This window comes from Protopterus annectens, chromosome 6.part0, assembly GCF_019279795.1.
Source record: "Protopterus annectens isolate FY-2018-M chromosome 6.part0, PAN1.0, whole genome shotgun sequence".
NCBI classification, from domain to species: Eukaryota; Metazoa; Chordata; order Ceratodontiformes; family Protopteridae; genus Protopterus; species Protopterus annectens.
Window position 1 is genome coordinate 178,561,476 of NC_056737.1, and position 24,881 is coordinate 178,586,356.

General features: G+C 37.7%; 1 protein-coding gene across 1 annotated transcript in view; it reads left to right on the top strand.

The window, feature by feature from the left end:
• TMEM63C (transmembrane protein 63C) overlaps positions 1-24,881 on the top strand; it is a 2,716,247-nt gene that overhangs the window by 2,626,361 nt on the left and 65,005 nt on the right. Inside the window, exon 25 of the mRNA XM_044073895.1 lies at positions 3,185-3,259. Within this exon, the coding sequence (XP_043929830.1) occupies positions 3,185-3,259 (75 nt within the window). The remainder of the gene's footprint in view (positions 1-3,184; positions 3,260-24,881) is intronic.

The following is a 24,881-nucleotide window of genomic DNA, read 5'->3' on the forward strand; positions in this document are numbered from 1 at the left end:
GGGCACTTTTTTTATCCTGGGTCTTGTGCACCCAGCTATCTTTTTTAGTTTTTGACCTACTTTTATCTATGATATATGCTATATAAATACAGTCTATATCAATGTCACCTTGGCAAGATTTTGTGAAAACAGGGTCCACCTCATCTAGGTACTCACCAAGACTTGAGAATGAATTCAATTTCAGCACAACTACTCTCCTTTGCTTGCTGACTTTTCATCTCTCCATTTGGACCCCTCAACTCCTGTAAGATCTCTGTGATGCAGCATAAGAGACTTTGGCAACTATCCACCTTACCTCCTGCTAAATACTTTCAAGGGTTTTAGAGTATGGAAAACAGGGCATTTATTTCTGCAGTAACAGAGCTTAGATATCCAACTGCTTGTCTCATCTTTTTGATTCCATTTCCTCATAGTAGGACAGGCACTTTTAGCTCTTCCTGATACTGAGGTCAACAAGCAGATGTTTAAGACACTTCCATGCTTTTGATAGTGCACTTCTGTGTGATGTACAATAACTTTGTACTGATACTATGGCTAGAGCAGTGAGCTGGGATATGTGACTGTATAGGATAAAATGGATTTTGCTTTTCTCCTTTAGTGAAAAGTGGAGATAAGCAATCCCAGATAACCCTTACTGAGTTAAGTGGAGGAGATCCTCTTTTGGTCAGGACTTTCAGGACATGGTGTAGAGCCTGCAGAAGTGGAAACTAGCCTTCTGCTCTGAGGAGAATCACTATGGTCTCCCAGTTCCTTCTGCTTCTTCTAGATGTGACTTTTTTTTTTTAGAAGAAGAAGTTCCATCTCAGAATGAGGAGATCTGCAAGCATCAGACAGTGCTGTACCCTCATAACTGTTCAGTGAAGGACACTTAGTAGTGCTTGTAGGACAGGTCCAGGCTATGCTTCCCAAAGGAACTATAGAGACTATCTCTTCTTTAAAAGGATAGAAAGTTTTATCTTTGACTCTTTACTTCCATCGGGAACAAAAGACTTCAAGCCTGTCTTGGACCTCATCAGCTTCAGTGAGTACATCTAATACATTATATTCTACACGGTGGTTATCCAGGGCATCATGCAATCATGTTGAAATCACTGGACATTATGGATGGCATTCCATTGTCTGGAGACCACATTGGCACCTGCTTTGATTCACTATGGGTGGGCATCATTTTCAGTACAAGTTGATGCTCTTTGATTTCAGGATGTTAAAAGGGTGTTAGACATAGTGGTGGAGACTTTGTAAGAGGAATATCTTCATGTGTTCCATTACCTGGTTCACCGGGTCCTGGTGGCCACACTGAGCAGTTCCCTATTTGCATCCTTGACTTGGGCACTCCTGTGATTGCAGGCCCTGATGGCTTCCATAAACTGAAAACGGTCAGAATTACCAGTATAGTAGTTAGAGTTGGAAAGTGTTCAGTACTGGATGTTCCTGCCAGCAGAAATAGCCCAAGAAATCATAATCTTATCAGCTTAGCTGAGGCCATAGTGGAGATTTTGAAGTCAAATACTCATGCCGCTTTTGGACACATTTCCTCATGTTGCCACATACATTTAAGGATGTGAATGCTGACATGGACAATGAGGTGTCCATGCCTGCAGAGCCACCATTGGGCAATACATCATCTTCTGGTGTCGCACCCTTGACACTAGTCTTTGGAGTGGTGAGATATCCATACCAATCTCAATGTTGGCCTTTCTCCCTGCTGAAGAACTCCTCGCTGTTTGTGATGACCGATGCTTTGTTAGATAGGGTCCAATTCTCCTGAAACACAGGAAAGCTAACAGAGAAAGAGCTCCACATTAGACAGATGTGTTTCTGTTGTACAAGATTTTGTAGGTGAAGCCAGTACGAGAGCTTCTCTTATTTTGTTCCAGGAGTCAGTCCCATGTGTGTTGTATTTTAGCTGTTGTAGCCCTTGTGCAAAGAGCTGATGCATTGTGGCAGCGAGCAGTAGACAAAAGCATCAGCCTTGCAGCATTTCTCATTCTAGAAGACATGAATGTGCTGGCAGCTCCACTGAGCCACACCTCAAGCGTCTAAAGATTTAAGAGTCCTGTTTGGGCAGAGTCTTACAAGTGTGGGGCATCCCAGATACTAAACCATTCACAGCTCAGGAGAATGAGGTTCTCCCCCTCTTCTGCTTAGTTCATTAGGGGAGGCCATTGAAGCAGGAGCACTGAAAGCATATCCATAACAAGCAAAAGTGTTGCAGATCTTTCACCCTTCTCTTTGATTCAAAAGCACCCCTGTACTTGGATGCCTTCTCCGTCCAGTGGCTGTCTTTACAATTCTTTGTAAGTGGCAAGTATATACTGATATGTCACTTCTAAACAGTATAGATGTCAAATCTTTTTTTTTTTGGATTTGCTGAAAGTTTGTTCAATCAGTGGTTGGGGAAAAACTGAAGGTTTCAAGAGCTAAGTACAGTGTGTTTTGTCTTGTTGTGCATTGTGGTAAGTAATTTGTACTCCTGAATGTGGCAGATTCAGAGAAAAAATACCAAATTGGAACAGAATAGAACACAAGCCCAGTTGTAAAGCAGCTGCTATGGTAAGAAAGCACTTATTATTTAGTCATCTCAAGCAAGTGCCTCCTTTATTGTCTGTAAAATAAATCATTTAGAATATGCAAAGGTTGAGGGGTTGCTGCCTGTACAGTATAATTGGTCACTGATTAACATTTTTTTCTTTTTTTCCTCCTCCCTCCCTGTAGTTGACTATCAGCTGCTACCAACTCATGTTCTCATCTACCAGCTGTACCAGACCCACTGACGCAGCATCTTATTGCTGCAGTGGAGTATGTCCAAACCCCCTCCCACCCCTTGGCAGCACTCTGAGCTCTGCTTTAGGTCCTAGATCAGTCAGTGCATGCACACTTCCATGCATGCTTGACCTCTGACCAAGTGCACCATTTTTGCAGCACAGAGTTCAACAGTCTTATGACACTGCAATATATTGAAGTAAGCCTAGGTTGCCACCCCTCACCCCCATGGACCCTAGAGTACCCATGACTTTAGTTATCCATTCAATTTCTTATTCACAATCTCTTAATGAATTGAAATATGGTGTGGGCGAACATGCTAGTTGAGAAAAGTAACCGTAGAAAGTCTCGTGGCATTTTTGGTATCCTCTAAATAGTCGAGCAGTGTGTCATGAAATGTGAAAACATTTTTTTTCTTTAGATGGCAGATCAGCAGTCGGAGGGCATCTTTAGTGACACAGAGAGAAGCAGCATATCTTCAACACCCAACTCCAATGTAAGTATTTCATTGCGTACACTTTTGTTACTCATAGTTTGTGGTTATGCCGTACAACTATGCGAACACTGCAGCAAGTTTAGTAGCACATGAACATTGCTGTTTTTTGTGTATCACACAATAGTACTGCTTTTACCTTTCAAGAGAAGAGAAGACTTTGCATTTAACCTTGTCTGACTGTTTCATGCTTCTGTTTAATACAACCAAAACTACTTGGTTCTCCTGCTGTTCCCTATGTATGGTTCTCTTAACATAATTATAGATGTGGTTTCAAATAATTGTAAAACATCTGCAAAAATAAGACAGAATTCTTATATCTCACGAGGCTAAAGTCAAAAAGAAAATCCTAGGTCATTCCAAAACCAATATCATTGCACACTCTTGGATAACAATAATAAAACCTCTCACAGATTTAGATTCGGCTCATATCCTAGCTAATTATTTTACCTTTCCCTTTAAAACTTCATTGTCCCCAGGCCTCCCACCTACGTTTCCTGTATTACACCCCCTTGAAGCATTTAATTTAAGCCCTTACTGTAAATGCAGGTTCCTACCTCCTCATTAAAGTACAAATGAAAAACATAATTCTTCCTTATGTGTTATCACAGTTTTATTAATATATATATATATATATATATATATATATATATATATATATATATATATATAATATACAATATATATACATATACACACACACACACATTTATATAAACGCAGGCATGCACACACATATGCATATATGTAAATAATGTAAATATACACACACAAACATATATATATATATATATATATATATATATATATATATATATATAGATAGATATAGATATCATATGCACACACATATGTATATATATATATATATATATATATATATATATATATGTAGAGAGAGAGAGAGACAGACATTAAGGGAGAGGGAGTGATGATTCTACCAGTACTAAGCCTAGGAAACGTGATAGACAGCCATAAAAATAAGATTTTATGAGAGTCAGTACTATATAATAAAATGTCTGTAATGTCTGATGGGGAGCAGAGCTACAGTTTTGGCAAACTATTGGTCTGTAAGGGAAAAAGAACTGACCCCTTTGACAGGAGATGACTACAAGATAAATTGGTTTAAGATGTACAGCTGTGCCTTTTTAAGGCCAGGATAAAGGCAACATGGTAGAGGTCATTGGAAAAAGAATCCAGAGGAGTCTGGAGCATAGTTGTGTGAAGGTGCAATGAATGAATGGGATAGGAGTCTACAGAGAGAAGACTGTACAACCAATGGAAGTCCTGATAACAGAGAGATTGATATGAGGTATGTAGTGTATATAGACCTGTCAGCACTTGCCTTTATTTGTTCATTAATATCTGTCTTGAAATACCAAAACGTATGTATGTTTATATATATATATATATATATATATATATATATATATATATATATATATATATATAATTACCTTCATTTGGGCGACTAACATGAATGTTGACAACCTGAAGGTAAACCACTGTACATCAAAAATGGAAATGTCAGCTTCCTAGTACGCAAGCAGCAAGGTTGCATCTCAGTACATTCATATATTACTTCAAAAAAAAAAAAAAAACATTCCCCCATGTGGTGGGCTGCAACTCCTACATCACTGCTAAATATGTATACTAACTCCGAGATCACACAGTCTGTGGAGAAAGGGAATATTCCCCTACCTGGGGATTGCTGATCTCACACACCTGTCAACTATCTGTATAGTGGATCAAATGCAGTCAATTAAATAGATGCTGAACAAACTCCCTGTCTACAAAACCAAAACACACACACACACACACACACACACACACACACACACACACATATATATATGTGTGTGTGTGTGTGTGTGTGTGTGTGTGTATGTGTGTGCATAAATATATAATATAATATAATATATATAATATATAATGAAAAGAACAAAACTAAAAAAAAAAACACTTTAAACATGTTTCAATCAGGGAGGCAAGACCCCCTAGACCGCCTTATAATCATATATACTACCTCTGTGATTGGAATACATTGAGGAAAGGGCAAAATCACAAATTCCCAAAAATACCAAAAACTAGCATGAAAACTGATGCACTGTTTGGAAATTCAAGGACATGAACATTCAGTATTTCAGACATTTGACCAAATAAATGAAACCCATATATACATATACTCCATACAGGTATTATTCCTTTAGCATCCATTCTGTTATCCTTATTTATTAATAATCTTCCTACTGAACTTCCTTTCTTAACATGTTATTTTGTACAGGTAACAGCACACTGCTAAAATGTAGTGAATCCCTTAAGGACCTAGAATCATCAGTGGAAGATGATCCTCAAGTCTGAAAATGGTTCTCTAAAACCCCCAAATTTGAGACATTAATGCTGATATCTGAATATCTAGGTGGTATTTTGTAGACAGCACTTTTTTCTCACACACACACACACACACACACACACACACACACACACACAGATGCAATCATCCAAGGTGCTTACTCAACTAAAAACTGTCTTCTGTTTAACTAGTGATCCTATAGTGTTCCTTCCTTCTATTTCAACTAATATGTAATGCATACTGGTGGTGCTTCCGAGCCAGTAACTTTTCCACTGCAAAGCTCATTCCCACATTTGAGCTCCTTCCTTCTCCTATAATGCACCTGTTTCCACAAAATCTCTTAGATCTCTTTTGCTGCCATCTGCTGCAGATGCAATACTCCATTTGTCAATTTTTCAGATAAGTGCAGCCTTTTGACTCCTTCCACCAAATTTTAGTGTATATCTTTGTCAAATATTATTCTCTTTTCTGTTTTCTAGATTTGTAGTTGCTATACATATAAAAAATACTTTTGCTATTTTTTTTCCGCCTTCCAATTAGGCCAAGACCTAAACATTTCATTTAGTAGTGTTCTTAGTTAAATATGCACGTATTCAGTCTGTGCTATCATTTTTTCTTTAGTCACTGTCTTAAACAGCTGTGGTTTAAAGTCAGTGTGTTAAGTATACTGTTTCACCATTAATTGGTGATATACAAGGCTTCGTGATTCAAAAACTGTGCAAAATGTGTGCATAAGATTCCATTCCATGGTTCACATGATGTGTGTGTTGTGTGCCCTCCCAGCTTTGTCTGATTTTTGCAAGGCTTTCGTGCCTCACTCCTTACTTAAGCAGTGAAATAAACCTATTCACAAAGATCTTCTCCCCAATGATTCTGAGGAACAGCTTCAAGACAAAACCAATAGCAAAGGGAAAGTTAAAGAAAAGGCCAAGATAGAGAGAGAGAAGAAAGAAAAATTGAAGATTCCCCTTTAGTTTCTCCTTTCAAGGCGTTGAAACTTACATCTGCCAAGGTCTCAGTTATAATCTGTCAGAATCTCCCACTCCCAAGCCTTTAATTTAAATAACCATCTTCATCCCCAAAAAGTCTCCAAGATGGGAACCATCTAGTAGCTGGTCCTTAGAGAGTGAACTCTCTTAAGTTAATTGGCTGCCTCCCCTCCAGTTCCTCTCTTAGGTCTACCAGGTCTGTCAGGAATGTTGCAGATTTTGACTGAGAGTACATAATGAGGGCCTTCATCAAGGTGCAGACAAAAATGGGCATCATTCCAACCCTTTTGTTTCCAGGATAGAATGAGCTTGTCCTACCATTACTTTAGCTCCTTCCCCAAAACAAGTTTTGGTGCTGCTGGCATTAGATTAAAAATCCATACCACTACATCCTACCTTGGCATTGTTTGGGTCTAACCCCTCTGTGCCAAGGCCACATCCTGACCACTCAACTCCGATTTCCTTGGAGCTGACCTGGTCTCTGAGTCCTTGCCCTCATCCTTAGCATTGGCCTTCTCAGTGCTTCTCTGGATGTTGAAGACTTTGACATTCAAGACATCAGTGCCCATCTTGAGGCTAAAGCTGGCTTGTCCCTTGGGATAGGGGCAGTCTTGTTAGAACAATCAGCCTCCTCATCTTAGAGTATGGAATTAGTGTTGGTAGGAGTTTACCCCTAGGGCCATCATTGTCAGCATCAGCCTTTTTGAGTTCCTTGACAGGATGGTCACCCATCCATCAATGCAGGAAGATGATGCACCAGGTGTCTCTGCTCCTACCATAGGCAGTGTTTTATTTAGGTCCTTAAGCCCTCATCAGAGGCCCAAAGGACACAACAATACCAAGAACCTTGAATTTTCCCTTTAAAAATGTACAGAAGACAGTTGCGGTCTGCAGAAGATTGCTCCCCCTCTTGTTCCAAGAAAGTTTGTATGAGGAGACATATAGATTCCTCAGTGAAATCACTCACTGCAGGGACCAACTGCGAAGAAGGTGAAGGGTACCCCCAGTTCCCTCCTGAGGAAATTTTGAAACTGATTCACCAGAGGGATATATGGCCCACTAACCCCCATTCCCCAGATGTAGAGATGTTATTCATGGCATGTAGGTCTGCACCCTTTACTTCCTGAGTGATCTCTCTTGCCAAATGAATGTTTTTTACTTGGTGGCAGAGAAGGTATTACAGTAGCCCGGTATCTCTGAACCTGTACCCTGCAAATGAGATAAAATTCTGTGCCCACCCAAGGACAGACCGTACAGGAGCAAGGGTCCTTTTTTTTGGATTCTGTTATTGTGGTGGTGGCCACAAAGAAGGAACTTTAAGTGGAAAGCGTCACAGTCCATCCTTCTTATAATGAACCTCTGATGATAGACCAAATGGGTAAAGTTCTGTTATGCCTCAGGAACATTATTTTTCCTTCAAGCACTTAACTATGTTATCCACATGACAATGTTCCAGAGAAATCTGACAGAGCAAGCATTGGATTATTTCAGGAGACCTCTCACATCTGACTCTAGGAATCATCTTGAATCCCAGTTGGTTACCATGTTGTCCATTACCAAACTTTTCATGAGGCTGCTACACAATGCAGTAGACATAGTGACTAAATCAACTGGGACTGCTATTATCATGCGTCACCAAGCCTGGCTGCATCTCTGTTTGTAGACGTTTTAGCATCCTTCTTAAATGCCCCTTATGATGGAACCTAATTTTTTGGTCCCAAAGATAAGTTACTGAAAATCAAAATAGATTGGAACACTTTATCTGCCACTGGAGTACACTTTGAGACCCCTCAGTGGGCTTTTTCCAGAAAGTGTAAGAACTCCAAGTCACTCTGGTTTAAGAAGCCAAAACATCTTCCTTTTGACATATTTTCAGACAGGAGCTCCTGTAACAAAGAGGGCTCCTTCAACAGCGACCACAGAGGCAGAGGGAAGCCACAGAATCAGGGATTATCAGGCCCCTTCTACAGAAAACCACCTCAGCATCTCTTTCCATTTTGAATTATAACCTTGTGCTTCAGTTATGTCTGTGAGCCATAACTGTGTAGCTCTAAAATATTCCTTCAAATGAAGTAATCATAAACCATCTTGATCTGTTGGAAGGATCAATTTCTCCCACTTAACTGTTGCTCTCTTTCCCTCCCATATAAATTCCTTCAACTCTTTATTATTTGTTGTCCAGAACATTTCCTCTTGTCGATAAAAATATGCCTGACATGTATATAAAACTAAAGGGACTAAAACATTTTCACTGCTTGTATCTTACTATTCATATTCATAAAACAGAGCTTTCACTTCTCAGTTTTTGTATTATCTTTTGTTTAGTCTCTTCCCACATATCTTAACAGAATCATTTTTAATCCATAGTCTTAAATACTTTATCTTATCATGTTCCCATAAATATGGGTATTGCTGACTCAAGTCATTAGTGGATATATAATTCACGGCTATAGCCTTTGTTTTATTTTCATTCATTTTATATCCTGAAAAAACTTGAAACTGTCTCAAAATGTTCCACAATAATGCTATGTTCTTTTCTGGATTTATAAGTACAAAATAATATCATCTGCAGATAAAACCAACTTTTCTTGATTACCATGCCAGTTGTAGTTTGAATTTCTGAAACTTGTATTTTCTTTTTGCCAATGGCTCTAAATATAAAGCAAAGAACAAAGGGGAAAGAGCACTCCATTCCCCTGTTCCTGTCTCTGTTCAAACACAACTTATCAGAGAACCATCCCATGTTAATTCTTGCAGCCAGTCCTTCACATATTCTCCTAATTAACCTTATTATAATTTCCGGAGATCAAAATGCTTCCATTTCCCTACTCATAAACTCCCAGCTTACTCTGTCTAATATTTTCTCTGCAGCAAAACCCAAGAACAACAGCAGCATTTTCTTATATTCTGCTTTTCTCTGGATTGTCATTGTTCAGTTAGTGTTGTCAAATGTTTGCTTCCCCCAACAAAACCACAATGATCCATATCTATCAGTTTTTGCAACACACTTGCCATTTCTTTAGCTAGTATAGATGTAAACATGTTATAATCATGGTATAAAATTGAAATGAGTCTATATGAGGCTGGGTCTGATGGGTCTTTACCCTCTTTGGGTAAAACAACCCCCACAGCTTTCTTCCAAGATGCTGGTGCTTTTTTATCTCATCTCCTCCTATCCTAGCTATTAGTTTTGGGCATCAACTTCCCCTAGTCTTGGCATAATTAAATCTTTCCATTTTTGCACTTTCTGGGTTTCCACATTCCTCTGCTTTAAACAAATTTTCATAAAATTTCCAAGTATAGGACCTCCAGTTCATTTTTCTTATCAAAGTCTTCCTAGGTTTGGCAATAGTACTTTCTACTTTCTGTTGCTTAAGTTACTGCTCTAAAAGTTTTTGAGTTCTAGAGTTGTCAAAAAATAGTTGCTTAATAGCAATTTTTTAAACTCATGCATATTATCCAAATACTCCGTTATTTTCTGTTTAGCATTCTGCAGTTGTTCCCTTCTTGTTCTTTGAAATTCCCCTTAATCTGCAATATTTTAACCATTCACAGTCCCTCTAAATAGTTCCTATTACTTCTTAACTATATCTCTTTCTCTTTTACTTCTACCCTAATTTTAAAATTAATTTTCATGTTATCCCACTCACTGTTTCTTCTGAAGAAATGTCTGCCTTCCCTAATGCCTCTGAAATAATTTCTGCTACCCATTCTTATATTCCTTTCTTTTCAACAGGTAAATGGAAAAGCACTGGTTTCTCATTTTTGCTTCATTACCCTGAATTTTTATCTTAGTTTTTATGTGTATATGATCTGAAATGGTTATTGGATGTATGTGGAAGCTTTCAATTAAATACTCATGTTCCTGTAAAATATTTCTATACAGTGTAGCCCAGTTATTGTACCTTGGAAAATAATATATAAATCTGTTTGAGCTCCTCCTACTGAATTCACATCTTCCATAACAAATATTTTCATACATTTCTTCAGAATTCTACCGTCTTTTGTTATATTCTTCCCTTCTAGGTCCCCATAATACATCGTCACCATTGTAAATCAAGTTCTAGTCCCCACCTATAAGTAATATTCCCTGCTGAAAGCTGATTATTTCTCATACAAATTTCTTAAGCTCTATAATAGCAGTTTTTGGTGAATATAAATACATGCCAGTGTAATCCTCTTCCCTTGCCAATACCACTTTGCTACCACAAATTTACCATTATTGCCTTTTTTTTCCCTTTTGTATCACTGTTAGAACCCCTATAGCAATCAGTATTATTACCTGTTTATTTATCCCTGATATTCTGCTGAATATCCATTCTAGATACTCTGCTGAATATCCATTCTAAAATCCTTTCTTTGTCAAATTCACATCCTCATTTCTTTCCAAATGTGTCTCTTGCAGCATTGCTATTTGCACTCTGCATTTCTTAATATAATTCAATACTTTTTTCTTTTTTGTCTATACCTGTAAGTTCACTTACATTCCAAGATGGTATGAAAAGAGTAGCCGTTATAATAGAAAGTTATTGTTCCCACTTATTATGCATGACGTTTGTCTTACATCTACACACTAACGTTTGATAGGATCATCTTTTATACAGTTGTATCTTGTCATCTCCATTTGAAACTATGTCACAATTCTTGGGGCTTTTTGTTTTAATGAACACCCTCAAATGAAAATCTAAATACATTTTCAAAATACCCCCATCCCCTGGATACTTAGAACAAACTCACAAAACTGTACATTCTTAATGAAGTTTAACCTTCCAGATAGGGACAGTTGCCCCAAATCAACAGCTGTACCCACAGGCATAACCTAATCTAATGTTAAGGTTACCCATGCTAAAGCTCATGTTACAGTCTGTGTTACTACTACTTACCACCCTACTTGCTGTCTATTCTTTTCTTATTTTTATTCCCCTCTCAGATGTGAAAAACATCTTGTATGCTTTTAGAAAACATTACCTTTAACCCTATATGGCTATCTATAAATAAAACTAAATTATGCACTGTTCTGCTATATGCATTAAAGTATTAAAGCTGTTGGGGAGGCTAGTTCTATCTTATTCACTTGCCATGATTTCAGACTTTGTCACTGAACTGCTTGTTATTGTACCTTTAAATTTTGCATTTTCCTCAGAAAAGAATGCTCAGAGCTCTGAAGAATAATTTCTCACACCTGCAGACAGCTTGTCTCCATGAAAAACTAGTCAACAATGAAAACACCAGCTAACAACGTTCAGATGCTTGAAGGAATCGTTGTAAATTTCACTCAGAGCAGAATGTAGGAATTCTCATGGCTAACTGGCTTTAGCTACAGACTTCTTGTCTGTCACTGAACATTTGCCCATGGGAAAAATAATATCTTTACAGATGCAAGAAGATTAGCATTTTTTCATGGCTTTTATTATTTTGCCTTGTTTTCAAGCCTATTTGCAATGGGAAAAATGTGTTCATAGCTTAAGCCAAGGATATTAAACTAGACATCAACCCTTGTAAAAAGAAAGGAAATTATTATCTTAGTTCTACATATGATATAATCAGTACACTTTTACACCCCACACCAGCAGCCCTGATCACAGCTTTTATAGTGACTTAAAACTGTTTCTGTTCATCCATTCTTCTCTTGTTTATGCTGTAAATTCTATATTTCTTACAACTGAAGAAGTACTTGTTTACTTTAATATCCTTAACACATATAACAATCATTGAAAAAAACGACACCACACACATTTAAAATATTCCTGACTGTGCACTATATTAAACTGTTCTGTAATATAACATGTAGTTTATATCATGAAATGTTTTATCCAAATACTAATTGAGAACACAGATTGTTTTACTTACATTTACTTCTTTTCCCTTTAGTGTCCCTTTAAACATTAAAGACATAATGTGGGTTAGATGCTTTACAGACCTCCCAAAACTTTAACACTTTAACAAAGTCAACAAAAGTCCAGTCTTTTCTCAGTCACTTTTATTTGCAAATGCATATTTCACCATCATGATTGATGCTTTATAATTTCATGTTTATTCATGAATTTCAGAGGTGCTGGCCCTTTTCATGATCATCTTCCAACACTAAACTCTGGTTCAGGTCCAAGTTACTCCTGAGTCTTCTAGACAATTTCTGTGCTTTTTTGTCTCCTAAGCATTTTCCCTTGGAACATTGGAAAAGGTTTCACTGGAAAAGTGTCTCTGAACTTTACTGTCAAAAGAATGAGACGCAGAATCAATTTCTGCTTGATGGCTCACTTTTTGCTGGATACACTTTTTTATTTCCTCCTTAGCCTGTTTCACATCAAAAATATCTTTGATCGCCCAGGGAAAAAATACTATGAAGATAGTTCCATACAGCATCTTGAATCTCACACCTGCTTCTTGACATTCCCTGATTGCTGGGATAAATGTGTTTCTCATTTGCCTGGTGTACAGTGAATAATCATTTTCCACAAATACAATGATGTGTCTAGTTCTTAATATGTTGCTCTTCTGCCACACTCTTTCTGCTGTTATGATTGTATCTTTACTAATGTATGTCAGGATTGCTTTGTCATGTCCATGTTTGGGGTATACACTCAGTGTGCCCTTTCAATTAAACCCTGCTTTGTTATGGAATACCGGTCTAGTTGCTTATTTGTGATTTTATAAAATGAATACAGCCAATTCCTTCTAGTTACTCTGGTACAATCTCAAGATTTCTCTACATGTTGTCTTCTAACTCAGATTTTTTTAAACAGTTTATCCAAAACTGAATTTCTCTTTTTGGGTAAATTTCAATAACTGGCTAGTAATTGCACTGCCTGGATGCTAGCAAAAAAGAAAATGAGAGAACCTGAGAGAAAATCAGTCACAAACTGTGAGGAGAAAACACACAGGCTAGGAAGAATTCAGCAAAACACAGTTTAAGCTCAATCTTTGGTGCGAGACATGACTTCAAGCAATCTAGAGGAAAAAAATAAGTCAGATGTGCTCAGAACTGATTAAAATAAAAGAAACACTGAATGGGTATTTCAACTCAAACAATAAAAGGGTGGAAAAACAGAAGAAGATTTGAACAGGCATTTAGATGAACTAATAACACTGTAAAAATCAGAAGTTGAGATGAAGAGTCTGGCTGAGTATGAGACTGCTCAAGAAGAGATGTTTCAAAAAATGGTAGAATTAGAAGAAAGGGCACATAGGGTAAACATGAGATTTTCTGCTGTATCAGAGAACCTGGAAGGGACAGACTATTAATTTTATGAAGGCACAAGTGAGCAGCTGAACTGGTATTCCACAGAGGGAGTTGTTAATGTGTATGCCCCAAACCTAGCCATGGGAAAGTAACCCAAACATTTAATAGTAAAGACGCAATCCTACCAGCAAAAAGAGTTGATACTGACAAAACTGTGGCAGAAAGACAAAGTACTAAAAGTGGGAGGCAGTATTTGTGGAAAGGAGTAAATTTATTCTAGCAATCATGAAATGCCAAGAAGAAGGTGCTGTATCCAACAATTTTTAGATTATTTTGTTTCCTGGAGGGAAAGAGTCATTTTTTGATGCAAAACATGTTAAGGAGGAAATACAATTATTGTCCAACAAAAAGTGAGTTATCAAACAGAAGGGGATTGTGCTTCTAACTCTTCTGATTATAAAGCCTGTAGAGAAACTATGCCAGTGAAATCTTTTCCAATGTTCCAAAGGAAAATGCTTAAGAGACAGAAAAAAGTACAGGAATTGACTAGAAGAACCAGGAGTACATTGGAAATGAACCAGTGACTGGATTTGAGAGCTGGAGATCAACAGGAATAAAACCAACAACTCGGAAATTGATGAATAAGTATGGGACTACAAAGCATTAATCACATTTGTGAAGTGTGACAGAACAAGAAAACCTGGAAATATTGGACTTTTTGACTTTGCTAAATGTGTAGAGGACTCCAAAGCATCTGCCCTACTTCATCTCATTAATGTTTGGAAGAAGATTTAGGAGAGGGGAAGAGGAAGGCAAGAGTTAACTGTAAGTAATACAAAATTCTGTTCTTAAGAGTATGTTTATAATACATGACATATACTGCATACTATAAAGTAAAGCTTTTTCTATTAATTTTGAGTGTAATTGGGATACTAAAGTAAACAGGTGCCCCTATTTCTTCCTTCTTTTCTTCTTGTTCAGTTTTAAGAAAGGTAGGCACTGCAGTGTAAGAAGAGAAGAAAGCCTGCAAAAAGAACATGATACAAGTAAAATTGATATGCCTTTTCTTATTTTTGCACAGGAGAATGACTAGATTAAGGTCCTTGATTTAATAAGTTTTAAAGGGCAAATAAATAAAAGAACACTGAATATAATGAATACTGAATAGTGTTTCCCTCTAGCACATAAATGTTTATAGTACTTTATACCATGACCCCCCCCATTAATATTCCAAAACGTGCACGCTGATTGGTCAGCGTGCACATTGTAAATCGACTTATACTAATGGAAAAAGGTCTGGTCGCCCGGGCTTTTTCCATTAGTATAAGTCTTTTTTTAAAACACTGTCTCGCTATGTTAAAGGAGTTTAACATAGCGAGACAGGTTTTAAAAAAGCAACGGAGATCTCCGTTGCTTTTTTAAAGCTGTCTCGCTATGTTAAACTCCTTTAACATAGCGAGACAGTGTGTAAAAAGCAATTGAGATCTTGCTTTCTCCATTGCTTTTTTTTTTAAACCTGTCTCGCTATGTTAAATGGGTTTAACATAGAGAGACAGCTTTAAAATAAGCAACAGAGATCTCCGTTGCTTATTTTAAAGCTGTCTCGCTATGTTAAACCCATTTAACATAGCAAAACAGTAAAAAGCAACAGAGATCTTGCTTTCTCCATTGCTTTTGCCCACAGCTCTGATGTGCTGCGTAGGCATACGCATGCGCAGTACATCAGAACTGCCGCAGAATACCAGACAGCTGCAGAAGGGCAGCAAGGAGGCATTATACAATGCCATTATTTAAGAAAAGTAATTATTTTTTTTCTTAAATATTGTCATTGTATAATAGCAATAACCCACTTCTGGTGTAATGCTGGATTTACCCACGGTTGTCTTTGTTTGGCCACTCGGGCTTCGCCCTCGTGACCAAACCATGCCAACCGTGGGTAAATCCAGCATTACCCACACCCATTCGTGGGTTATTGTTATAATATGTGTAGCAGAATGCAACTGTGTATCTGGTTCTCATGTTTCTTTGGAGACAATCCGATAAGGGGCAAAATACAGAATACTTCTTTCCTTCAATGGCTAAGAAATAATGTTTTTTGAAAGCAATTAAGATGTTTTCTTCATCTGGGAAAGGAATAAAGATAAGGAAAATACAGACAGCACTTAGTGGAAGTAGAAGCACAGGCTATATCATGTATCCTAGCATGGATAACTTTCATTATAGCTTAAGTCAAGCCTGTGAGTGTGGCTGTCAGTCTTGCGCAATTGTTCCTATTGGGAGGGTTAAACTTCTTTATTTGAAGATGTGCATAGTGTGACATCCTCACTCCTGGCATCAGTGGGGGACATACACTGGAGGATGACAACCACACACACAGCATTTCCAGATGCAGCTCTGCATCAAGTGTAATTTACCTTAAGAGCACGCAGAGACCACAATCAGTCCAGGGCTGGTTTCCTCCTTCTTTCTCCAGATCCCCAATAAGACTCCCCACTAGCACAGCTGTAGAGTTGAGTCCTTAGACAGAGTTCCAAGCCAAGTCCTCCAGCACTCTCTCTGTCCAACCAGTGCCTTGTGTCCCTGTCCAAGTAGCGGACACACACACTCATGGAGATTTGTTTTGCACACACACACACACACACACACACACACACACACACACACACACACACACACACCTGGGAAAGACTGGCACAGGTTTACCAGCTATGCCCCCTTCTGCCCAGGCTATAAGGTAGTTATCCCTGCCACCAGAACCCCTTATCAGCTACCTTAAGGGCCTTAACAAAGGGTGTCCAATCTTACTGTGTAATCTTACTATTAATACAAAAGGTAGTTTGACCAAGAGCAAGGCTATTGGGATGGCCTACTTGGTGTCACCAAATAAATATTCAAGTACTCTCAGAACTTACATATCTCTACACAGATCAGCCACAATGAAATGTTTAAATATATTTAATAATAAATAATAAAAGAACAAGACAATTCTAAACATATATTTACAGTGACACCAGAGTTCAAAATAACAGGAAATATTTAAAACAACATTGCAGGATAGTCTGAGATAAAAAAAGAAAAAAATATCTAAACTAAGCGTTGCTATATTCCTGACTATATCTGACAGAGTTACCATGCCCTAGAAAGTTCAGAGCAAGGCAAATGTGTGGTGAAAGGATCCTATAGCTGATGCTGTCATGTCAAAGACAAAATATAAAATGCTGTCTCTCTCTCTCTCTCTCTCTCTCTCTCTCTCAGAGACATCTTAAATTAATATTTAAAATAGTTTGCAGAATGACATCATTTTTGTTATCTGACTCTACCCCAGGCAACCCCCCACTGCTGGAATTTGGCAGTATTTAGCATCTGCCTGTGAAAATAAATAGACATGGGCTTTTCCTCAGGCCTTTGATAGATGCTAGAAGTCATAAAACAATAAAACACTTCCAAGATAATACAGAACGTTCCCTAGTTTTAGACATTGTGCCTCATTGCTGCCATAAAGTAATTTAATTTCAGCTATTTTTCTGAAATTTACTAGACTGAGGTTAACCTCCTGTATCCCAGTTTCTACTGTTAGAATATATACATTTACACAGTTACAATAGTGCATGTACATTTCTGTTCTTTTCCAGTAGGGCACATTGTGGATCCATTTTTAAGTTCAGTACATTATAAAATATCTTTCCAACACACATGTCTGTACAAACCTAGTTTGATATATACATGACATACAGTTCTAATACATTTGTAACACAATCATCTTGCATGAAGCATGTTGACATTCACAAATGACACAAAACCATTTACAAAATTCCAGACAGTTGTGCTGGCAGTTTCTCCCTTTGTCACACTTCTATCTAAATCATGTTGATATTCACAAATGGCATGTAAGTATTTACAAAATTCTAGATCGCTGGGCTGGCAGTATCCCCCTTTGCCACACATAGTTTTGTGTGTTAGTATTAAGGGGGTGCTCTGGAGGTGTGTTTTTTTTGAGGGTTTTTATTAAAATGAAAAGTTTTGTTAACAAATTTATAGACTAATATTAGGCTAACTGCCCTTGTGAGCCATTTTAAGCCTAGCCAGTTAACCCATGTAAGAATCAAATCCTGCACCTCGTGTCTGTATGGTAAACACCTTAACCATTACACCAACCTCCCACCCTTTTGTGAGATGTGATATAGGTTCAAATGGATATGTCAAGAAACAGCTGTATAAAAGATCAACTTTACAAACATTAGTGCATGCATGTAACACAAAGACTGAAAAAAGACATACAAAACTGCTGTACATAACAGGAGGTATAATAACTTATCTTAATGGCACTTTCCGCATTATCTTTAAATGTGAATGGTCTCACAGACATATACAAAAAACAGTAGTAAACTGTATTAAAAAATGCAGAGTGCAACTAACTATGCTACAGGAGACATATTTGAAAAGAACTGAGCATGTGAATTTGATAAACAAAGGATTTCAAGATGGTTATTCATCAGAATACCTGTGACAAAGAAAAAGGAGAGTACTTATATTAATTGTGAGAGGAGCTCCAGTAGTGATAGAAGAGGGAAAAAAGATAATAACAGTAGATTTATAGTAATAATAATAATTTATAGTAACTTTACACAATAATCCTCCCACCATACCCATTACCCAAAGAGCACAGTCATAAAGTTTCCCTTATAAACAAACACTTTCAAAAACTGAGAAAACTAATTACCTCATGCATATCTAAACTAGCCCTAAGTGGAGATATCCACCCCAACCCTGGCCCTACCATCTCCAACCCCAATCCTCATAATCAGACTAGAAACCACAACTTCTCTCATATTACAGCCAATGGAAAGCCAAGTGACTTCCTTCTACTAAGCCTAAATACTAGAAGTATTTCCAACAAAGTCCATGAACTCCATGCCACCATAGACTTGTACTCCCCAGATATAGTCATCCTGACAGAAACCTGGCTAAAACCTCACATTACCAGTAAGCAAATACTCCCCACAGGTTATGACATACTAAGAGTAGACCGGCTAAACAAGAAAGGAGGTGGTGTAGCTATAATATTTAAACAGCATCTAAACATCCAGATCTTAAAATCATCAGCTCCACAAATAGGCAATGAAGAAATAATATATACCAACCTCAAAATAAACCATAACAAAACCATCAACATAATTGGATGCTACTTCCCACCTGGCCAAAACATCCCTCCACTAGAAAACCTCCTCAGCTGGTCTACCCACCATCTCCCCCAAGAAACTATCATTTTAGGTGATTTCAATATTGACTGGCAATCCTGTTCTGGCAACCATCCAACCCATCATGTAAACCTTCATGGCTTCACCCAACTAGTCCAGTCACCAACCAGGATAAATAAAAACTCCGGCAAGCACACTACCCTGGACTGGATACTAGTCAGTAAGACCCCCCAGTCATATATAACAGGCTGCTTATCAGATAGCCTCAGTGATTACTCCCCAACCTTCCTACTCAAAAAATACCTATACCAAGCTAAACCTGTCATCTACCGTCAAATACGTAAAAACCTAAACTTTAACTCACTCACATTCATCTCATCCCTCAAAGAATGTAACTGGCATCCTCTAAAGTACCTCAGCCTTGATGACGCAGTTGAATTTTTTAATACTACCTTCCTAAGCATCCTTAATTACCATGCCCCCATAAGACTTTCCAGAATCAAAGCACAACCCTCCCCATGGCTACAGAAAACCACTAAGTCAGAAATGAAAACCAGGGATAAAGCCTGGGAGCACTGGCACAAAACCAAAACCCCCTCAACTAGACAGAAATTCCGAGAACTACGCAATAGAGTCAAAAAGCTAATAAAACAGGACAAATTCCAATACTACCAGTCTGCCCTAGACTCATCTCAACACAGCCCCAAACAATTCTGGTCCTCCATAAACTCCATCCTCCACCCAGGTAAAGTCAGTACCCCTCCTCCTAACATCCCTCACTCCTCAGAAAATATTGCTACCTCATTCAACACACACTTCACACAAACCATACTATCACTAGCTAATCAACACAACCCCCTTCCCTTCCATCCCACACCTTCAACTAGTAATCTCCCCACTGCCTTCTCTTTTTCTCCTGTACCTACCTCCAACATAAAAAAACTCTTAACTAAACTTAAGCCCACCAGATTAGCAGCAGACAACCTCCCAAGTGAATACCTAAAATCGCAGCTGATGCTCTGGCCTACCCAGTATTCATCTTGACTAACTGATCTCTGTCAGAAAGTTACATTTCCACACTGTGGAAAGTATCACATATAATTCCCCTCCACAAAGGCGGACCCTCCACAGAACTAACCAGTTACCGCCCCATAGCTATTCTCTCTCCACTCTCCAAAATACTAGAGAGATGCATACACTCTCAGGTCTCAGACTACCTCCTTACTAACAACCTCCTTTCCAATACTCAGCATGGTTTTTGACCAAACCATAGCACCACCACTGCCTTACTCTCCTTTACTAACACTATCCTTCAGCATAAAAACAATGTCTGTCTCTCCTGTGCTACTTTCCTAGACCTATCTAAAGCATTTGACATGGTCCCACACAAACAACTTATCTCTGTCCTCAGTAACCTATCCTTCTCACAATCGGTCACCAACTGGTTTCAGAGTTACCTGTCTGACCGCCAACAATCCATTGTATGGCAGAATGACATATCTCCCCAACTACCTGTCTCCATAGGGGTTGCCCAAGGATCCATCCTTGGACCCCTACTCTTCTCTGTTTTCACCAGTAATCTAGCCTCTGCCACCAAACATGGCACACTCATACAATACGCAGATGACTCAACCATCATCTGCTCAGCCCAGTCCCTATCCAAACTGCAAAAAGTCACACAAGAAGCCTTTTCCTCTGTTGAGACTTGGTTATCCGATGCCCAGTTAATACTCAACCCAAACAAAACTAAACTACTCATCTTCCAACCCACCAAACATACTCAAAACAACTCTCACTTTAACATCACAGCAAAAGACAACACCACTATATACCCAACTGAACACACCAAATTGCTAGGAGTGGAAATAGACAATAAACTAAAATTTGACATTCACATATCCTTGACCATAAAAAAGTCCACAATAAACTAGGAGCGCTATACAGAAATAAGCAACTTCTCACCAAAGCAGCAAAGATTTCAATAGCAAATTCCCACCTTATCTCCACCCTACTTTATGCCTGTCCAATATATACCAACCTAAGGCAATGCAATTTAAACAAGCTAGAGACCTGCTACAACAAATTCGCCAAATTCGCCACAGGGGCATCCTACCGTAGTCACCACTGTCTCTCACTTGCTGAACTGGGCTGGCTTGAACTCCCTCACCTCCTTCAATGGTATCAACTCTCACTTGCCCACAAACTAGTAAATCATCCACTAAATGTCCATCCCTCCAGAATCTACTCCAACCCTATTGCACCACCAGACCACTAAGATCCAGCAACAAAAATCACTTGCAGATCACTAAAGCCAATAACTCTGCTGGTGAAGCACTATTCTCTTGCACCATAGCCAAATTATGGAACTCCCTCCTACCCACAATTACCTCCATACCATCATGCACCCACTTCAAAACTTTACTAAAAGCACACCTGAAAACATGCTGGCTATGCCCTTGCAACTCCCACTCTAATATCACCCTCCCCATCCAACCACTACCTTTCTTTCCACTCCACTAACTACCTTGATTATAGCAAGCTCAGATGCTCATAAGCCAGTACTTATTATACAGCAGGAACTTCTTTGTGTAACATCTGTTAATGTCTGTTATGTACTTCACAGATAAAGATTCTAGTTGTCTACTGATGTACTATGTTCTTCATCTGTAAATATGTTGTAAGTAATTGCTATGTAAATTGTTAATCGCTATGTAATCCAATGTAACTACTGTCTGTTTATTTTAACTGTGGAGCTTTTCTCTCCGGGCCTCCGCTGAAAATGGACCTACGTCCAGTCGGACACTCCCGGTCAACAAATATAAATAAATAATAAATAAATAAATAAATAAGGAGCTACTGGCAATGGAGGAGGATTACACTGGCATATATTTACATTTTACCTAAAACTGCTAGAATAGAGCGTAAGAAAATTCTGGGAGAAATAATCAGCTTTCAGCAGTGAATATTACATATAGCCTGGAATTTGATTTGCAATAGTGAGGATGTATCTTGTGGAGCCTAGAAGGGAAAGTGTAACAAAAAAAGGGTCCATTTTTGAAGAAATTTATGAAAATATTTTGTATGGAAGATGTGAGCTCAGTAGTAGGAGTTTGGAGAGAATTTATATATTACTTCTCTAGGTACAAAAACCAGGCTAGGCTAGACAGAAATTAAATTTCACAGGAACATGTGCATGTAATCAAAAGTCATGATATGGATCCAGTAACTATTTCAGATCATGTGTCAATAATAACTAAAGTAAAAATGCAGGGTAATGAAATAAAAACGAGACACTGGGGCTTTCCCACATATCTGTTAAAAAAGAGGAATTCAAGGAATGGGTAATGGAAATTATTCAGGAGTTATTAGAGAAGACAGAAATTCCTTCTGAAAATATAGCTAGGGAGTGAGATAAATTTAAAGTGGAGTTTAAAAATAGATTGTATATAAAAGCAAAAGAGATATTGTTAAGAAGTAACAAGAATTATTTAGAGGGACTGCCAAAGGATAAAGTATTGCAGAATAGGAGGAATCTCACAGAAAAAGAAGAGAAACAATTGCAGAGTACTAAAGAGAAAATATGGGACTACATCAATAATATGCACAAGTTTAGAAAGATTGCTGTTAAACAGCTGTTTATTATGAACTCCAGAGCGAAAAAACTTTTAACACAATTGGTCAGGCAACAGAAAGCAAAAAATATACTAATGTTATATCTAAAGTTGCATTTAAAAGACTGTGTATTACATATGTATATGTGTTTATATATATATATATATATATATATATATATATATATATATGTGTATTTTTTTATATATTTTTCATGAGTGCCTTCTATTGATAGCAGTGCATGTTTGCAAGTATTTCTTTTATTTAGTAGGGTAGTAAGCTCAAGTTATACCCTATGATGTTAATTGTTTTTACTTAATTTGTATCATGTGACTACTAGTGCTTGCTAGAGGTTGTATAAAAAGAAGCACATTTCAGTTGTATTTACTAGCATCTGATGAAGTAGATTTTCCTGCGAAAGTGCTTATGTTTTAACATTAAAACTTCAATTGAAACTGGAAACCTTGGTCGTACCTGACTTCTTCTGTGTTTTTAATCATTACTTGATTTTGGATTTATTCAGAACGCAGGAACTCGTGCGGGCTGGTGACTGTTTTTGTGGTCATAATTATAAAATGTTTATATCTGCAGTGGCTAATAGAATGTCCAAGATGTTGCCATCAGTGTGGTTTTGTGGAGGGGCGACAAACATTTGACAACATTAACAGAACAATGATGATCCAGAGGGAAACAGAATGTAAGAAAATATCACTGTTGTTGGTGGATCTTGATGCAGACAAAACATTTGACAGAGTAAGCTGGGATTTTATGAGTAGGGCAATGGAAGCATTTACATTTCCTGGTAAAATTATAAGGTTGATTAGAAGGCTATACGAGGGGATTGGAGGTGAAGATTAAAGTTGGGAGTTCCTCTCTAATAAGTTCTGTTTGAACAGAAGAACCAGGCAGGGGTGTTCTCTTTCACCTCTGTTATTTGCTTTATATTAAGAACTATTGCTAAAGAAAATAAGGGACTCAGAAATTCAAGGATATAATTGGTATGGTAGTCAAGAAAAATTGGCTTTATTTGCAGATAATATTACTTTATATGTGATAAAGCCAGAAATGACAGTTCAGTGTTGAGGAACATTCTAAGACAATGTCAAGTCTTTTGGGATTCAAAAATTAATGAAGATAAAACAAAAGCAATTGCTGTAAACTATGTCACCACACATGAATTGGTTCAGTAATACGGGGACATGATAAAATGAAATACTTAGGAGTATGGTTAAAAAATGTTTTGGCAGATAAAGTTAATGTAGGAAGAGACTAAACAAAATATAATACAAAAATTGAAATTTTGTTTTATGGTTATCAGTAGCAAGATACAAGCAGTGAAAATGTTTTTAGTTCTTTTAGTTTTACACACAGGTCAGGCATATTTTTATCAACCAGAGGAAAAATTGTGAATAGCAATTAATAAAAAGTGGAAGGATTTTATGTAGGAGGGGAAGAGGGCAAGCGTCAAGTAGGACAAGTTGCTCCTTCCAACAGAATAAGGTGGTTTGGGATTATCTGATTTGAAGTGGTATTTCAGAGCTATGCAGTTAAGGCTCCTATACATAGCACAAGCAGAAAGCTATAATTCAAAGTGGAAAGTGATGATGATGAAACAGATGTGGAGGAGATCAAGAAACAAGGAGAGGCTAGGATTTTAAATGCAGCTCATTAAGGAGAATAACAATAACCATACAGAATATTATTTTCATAAACTAGAAAAAAGTATTTTAAGAACTAAGCTAACATGGGAATGGAGAAAGGAGATTCTGTTAAAAGGGATGACTGCAATTAGGGGTACAGAGAATAGGCAAGAGGGGGCTGGAATTTACTGGAGAAAACTGGCTAATGAACCAAGGTATTGAGAGCAAATAATTAGAGAGGGAAAGGTAATAGAATGGGAAGAGGCCAAGAATTCATTTGGACTGCAGGCTAGAGATTGCCTTTTATATCAAGGATTGCTATCAGAGTATATGCAAAGAGAAAGAAATATAGAGGATCCTTAGCAAAAGACCAATACTGATAGAATTTTCAGTACAATCTACTGTAAAAGCTAATGGCTGACTAATTATTTGAAGTATAAAAGGCTATTTTTTACAGAAATGGTAAAATATAACAATTGATATCCATATTTTAGAAATAGACTGCTTTTTACTACAGCTACCGTAAAATGAATGTGACACAATTGGTTTATTTTAAGTGTCCAGTAATTGTGATCTTGGAGTGCCAGACTGGTGTGGCTTATCACAGAATGGTGTCCATGAAGCAAGGGCATAAAAATATATTTGCTCCTCCT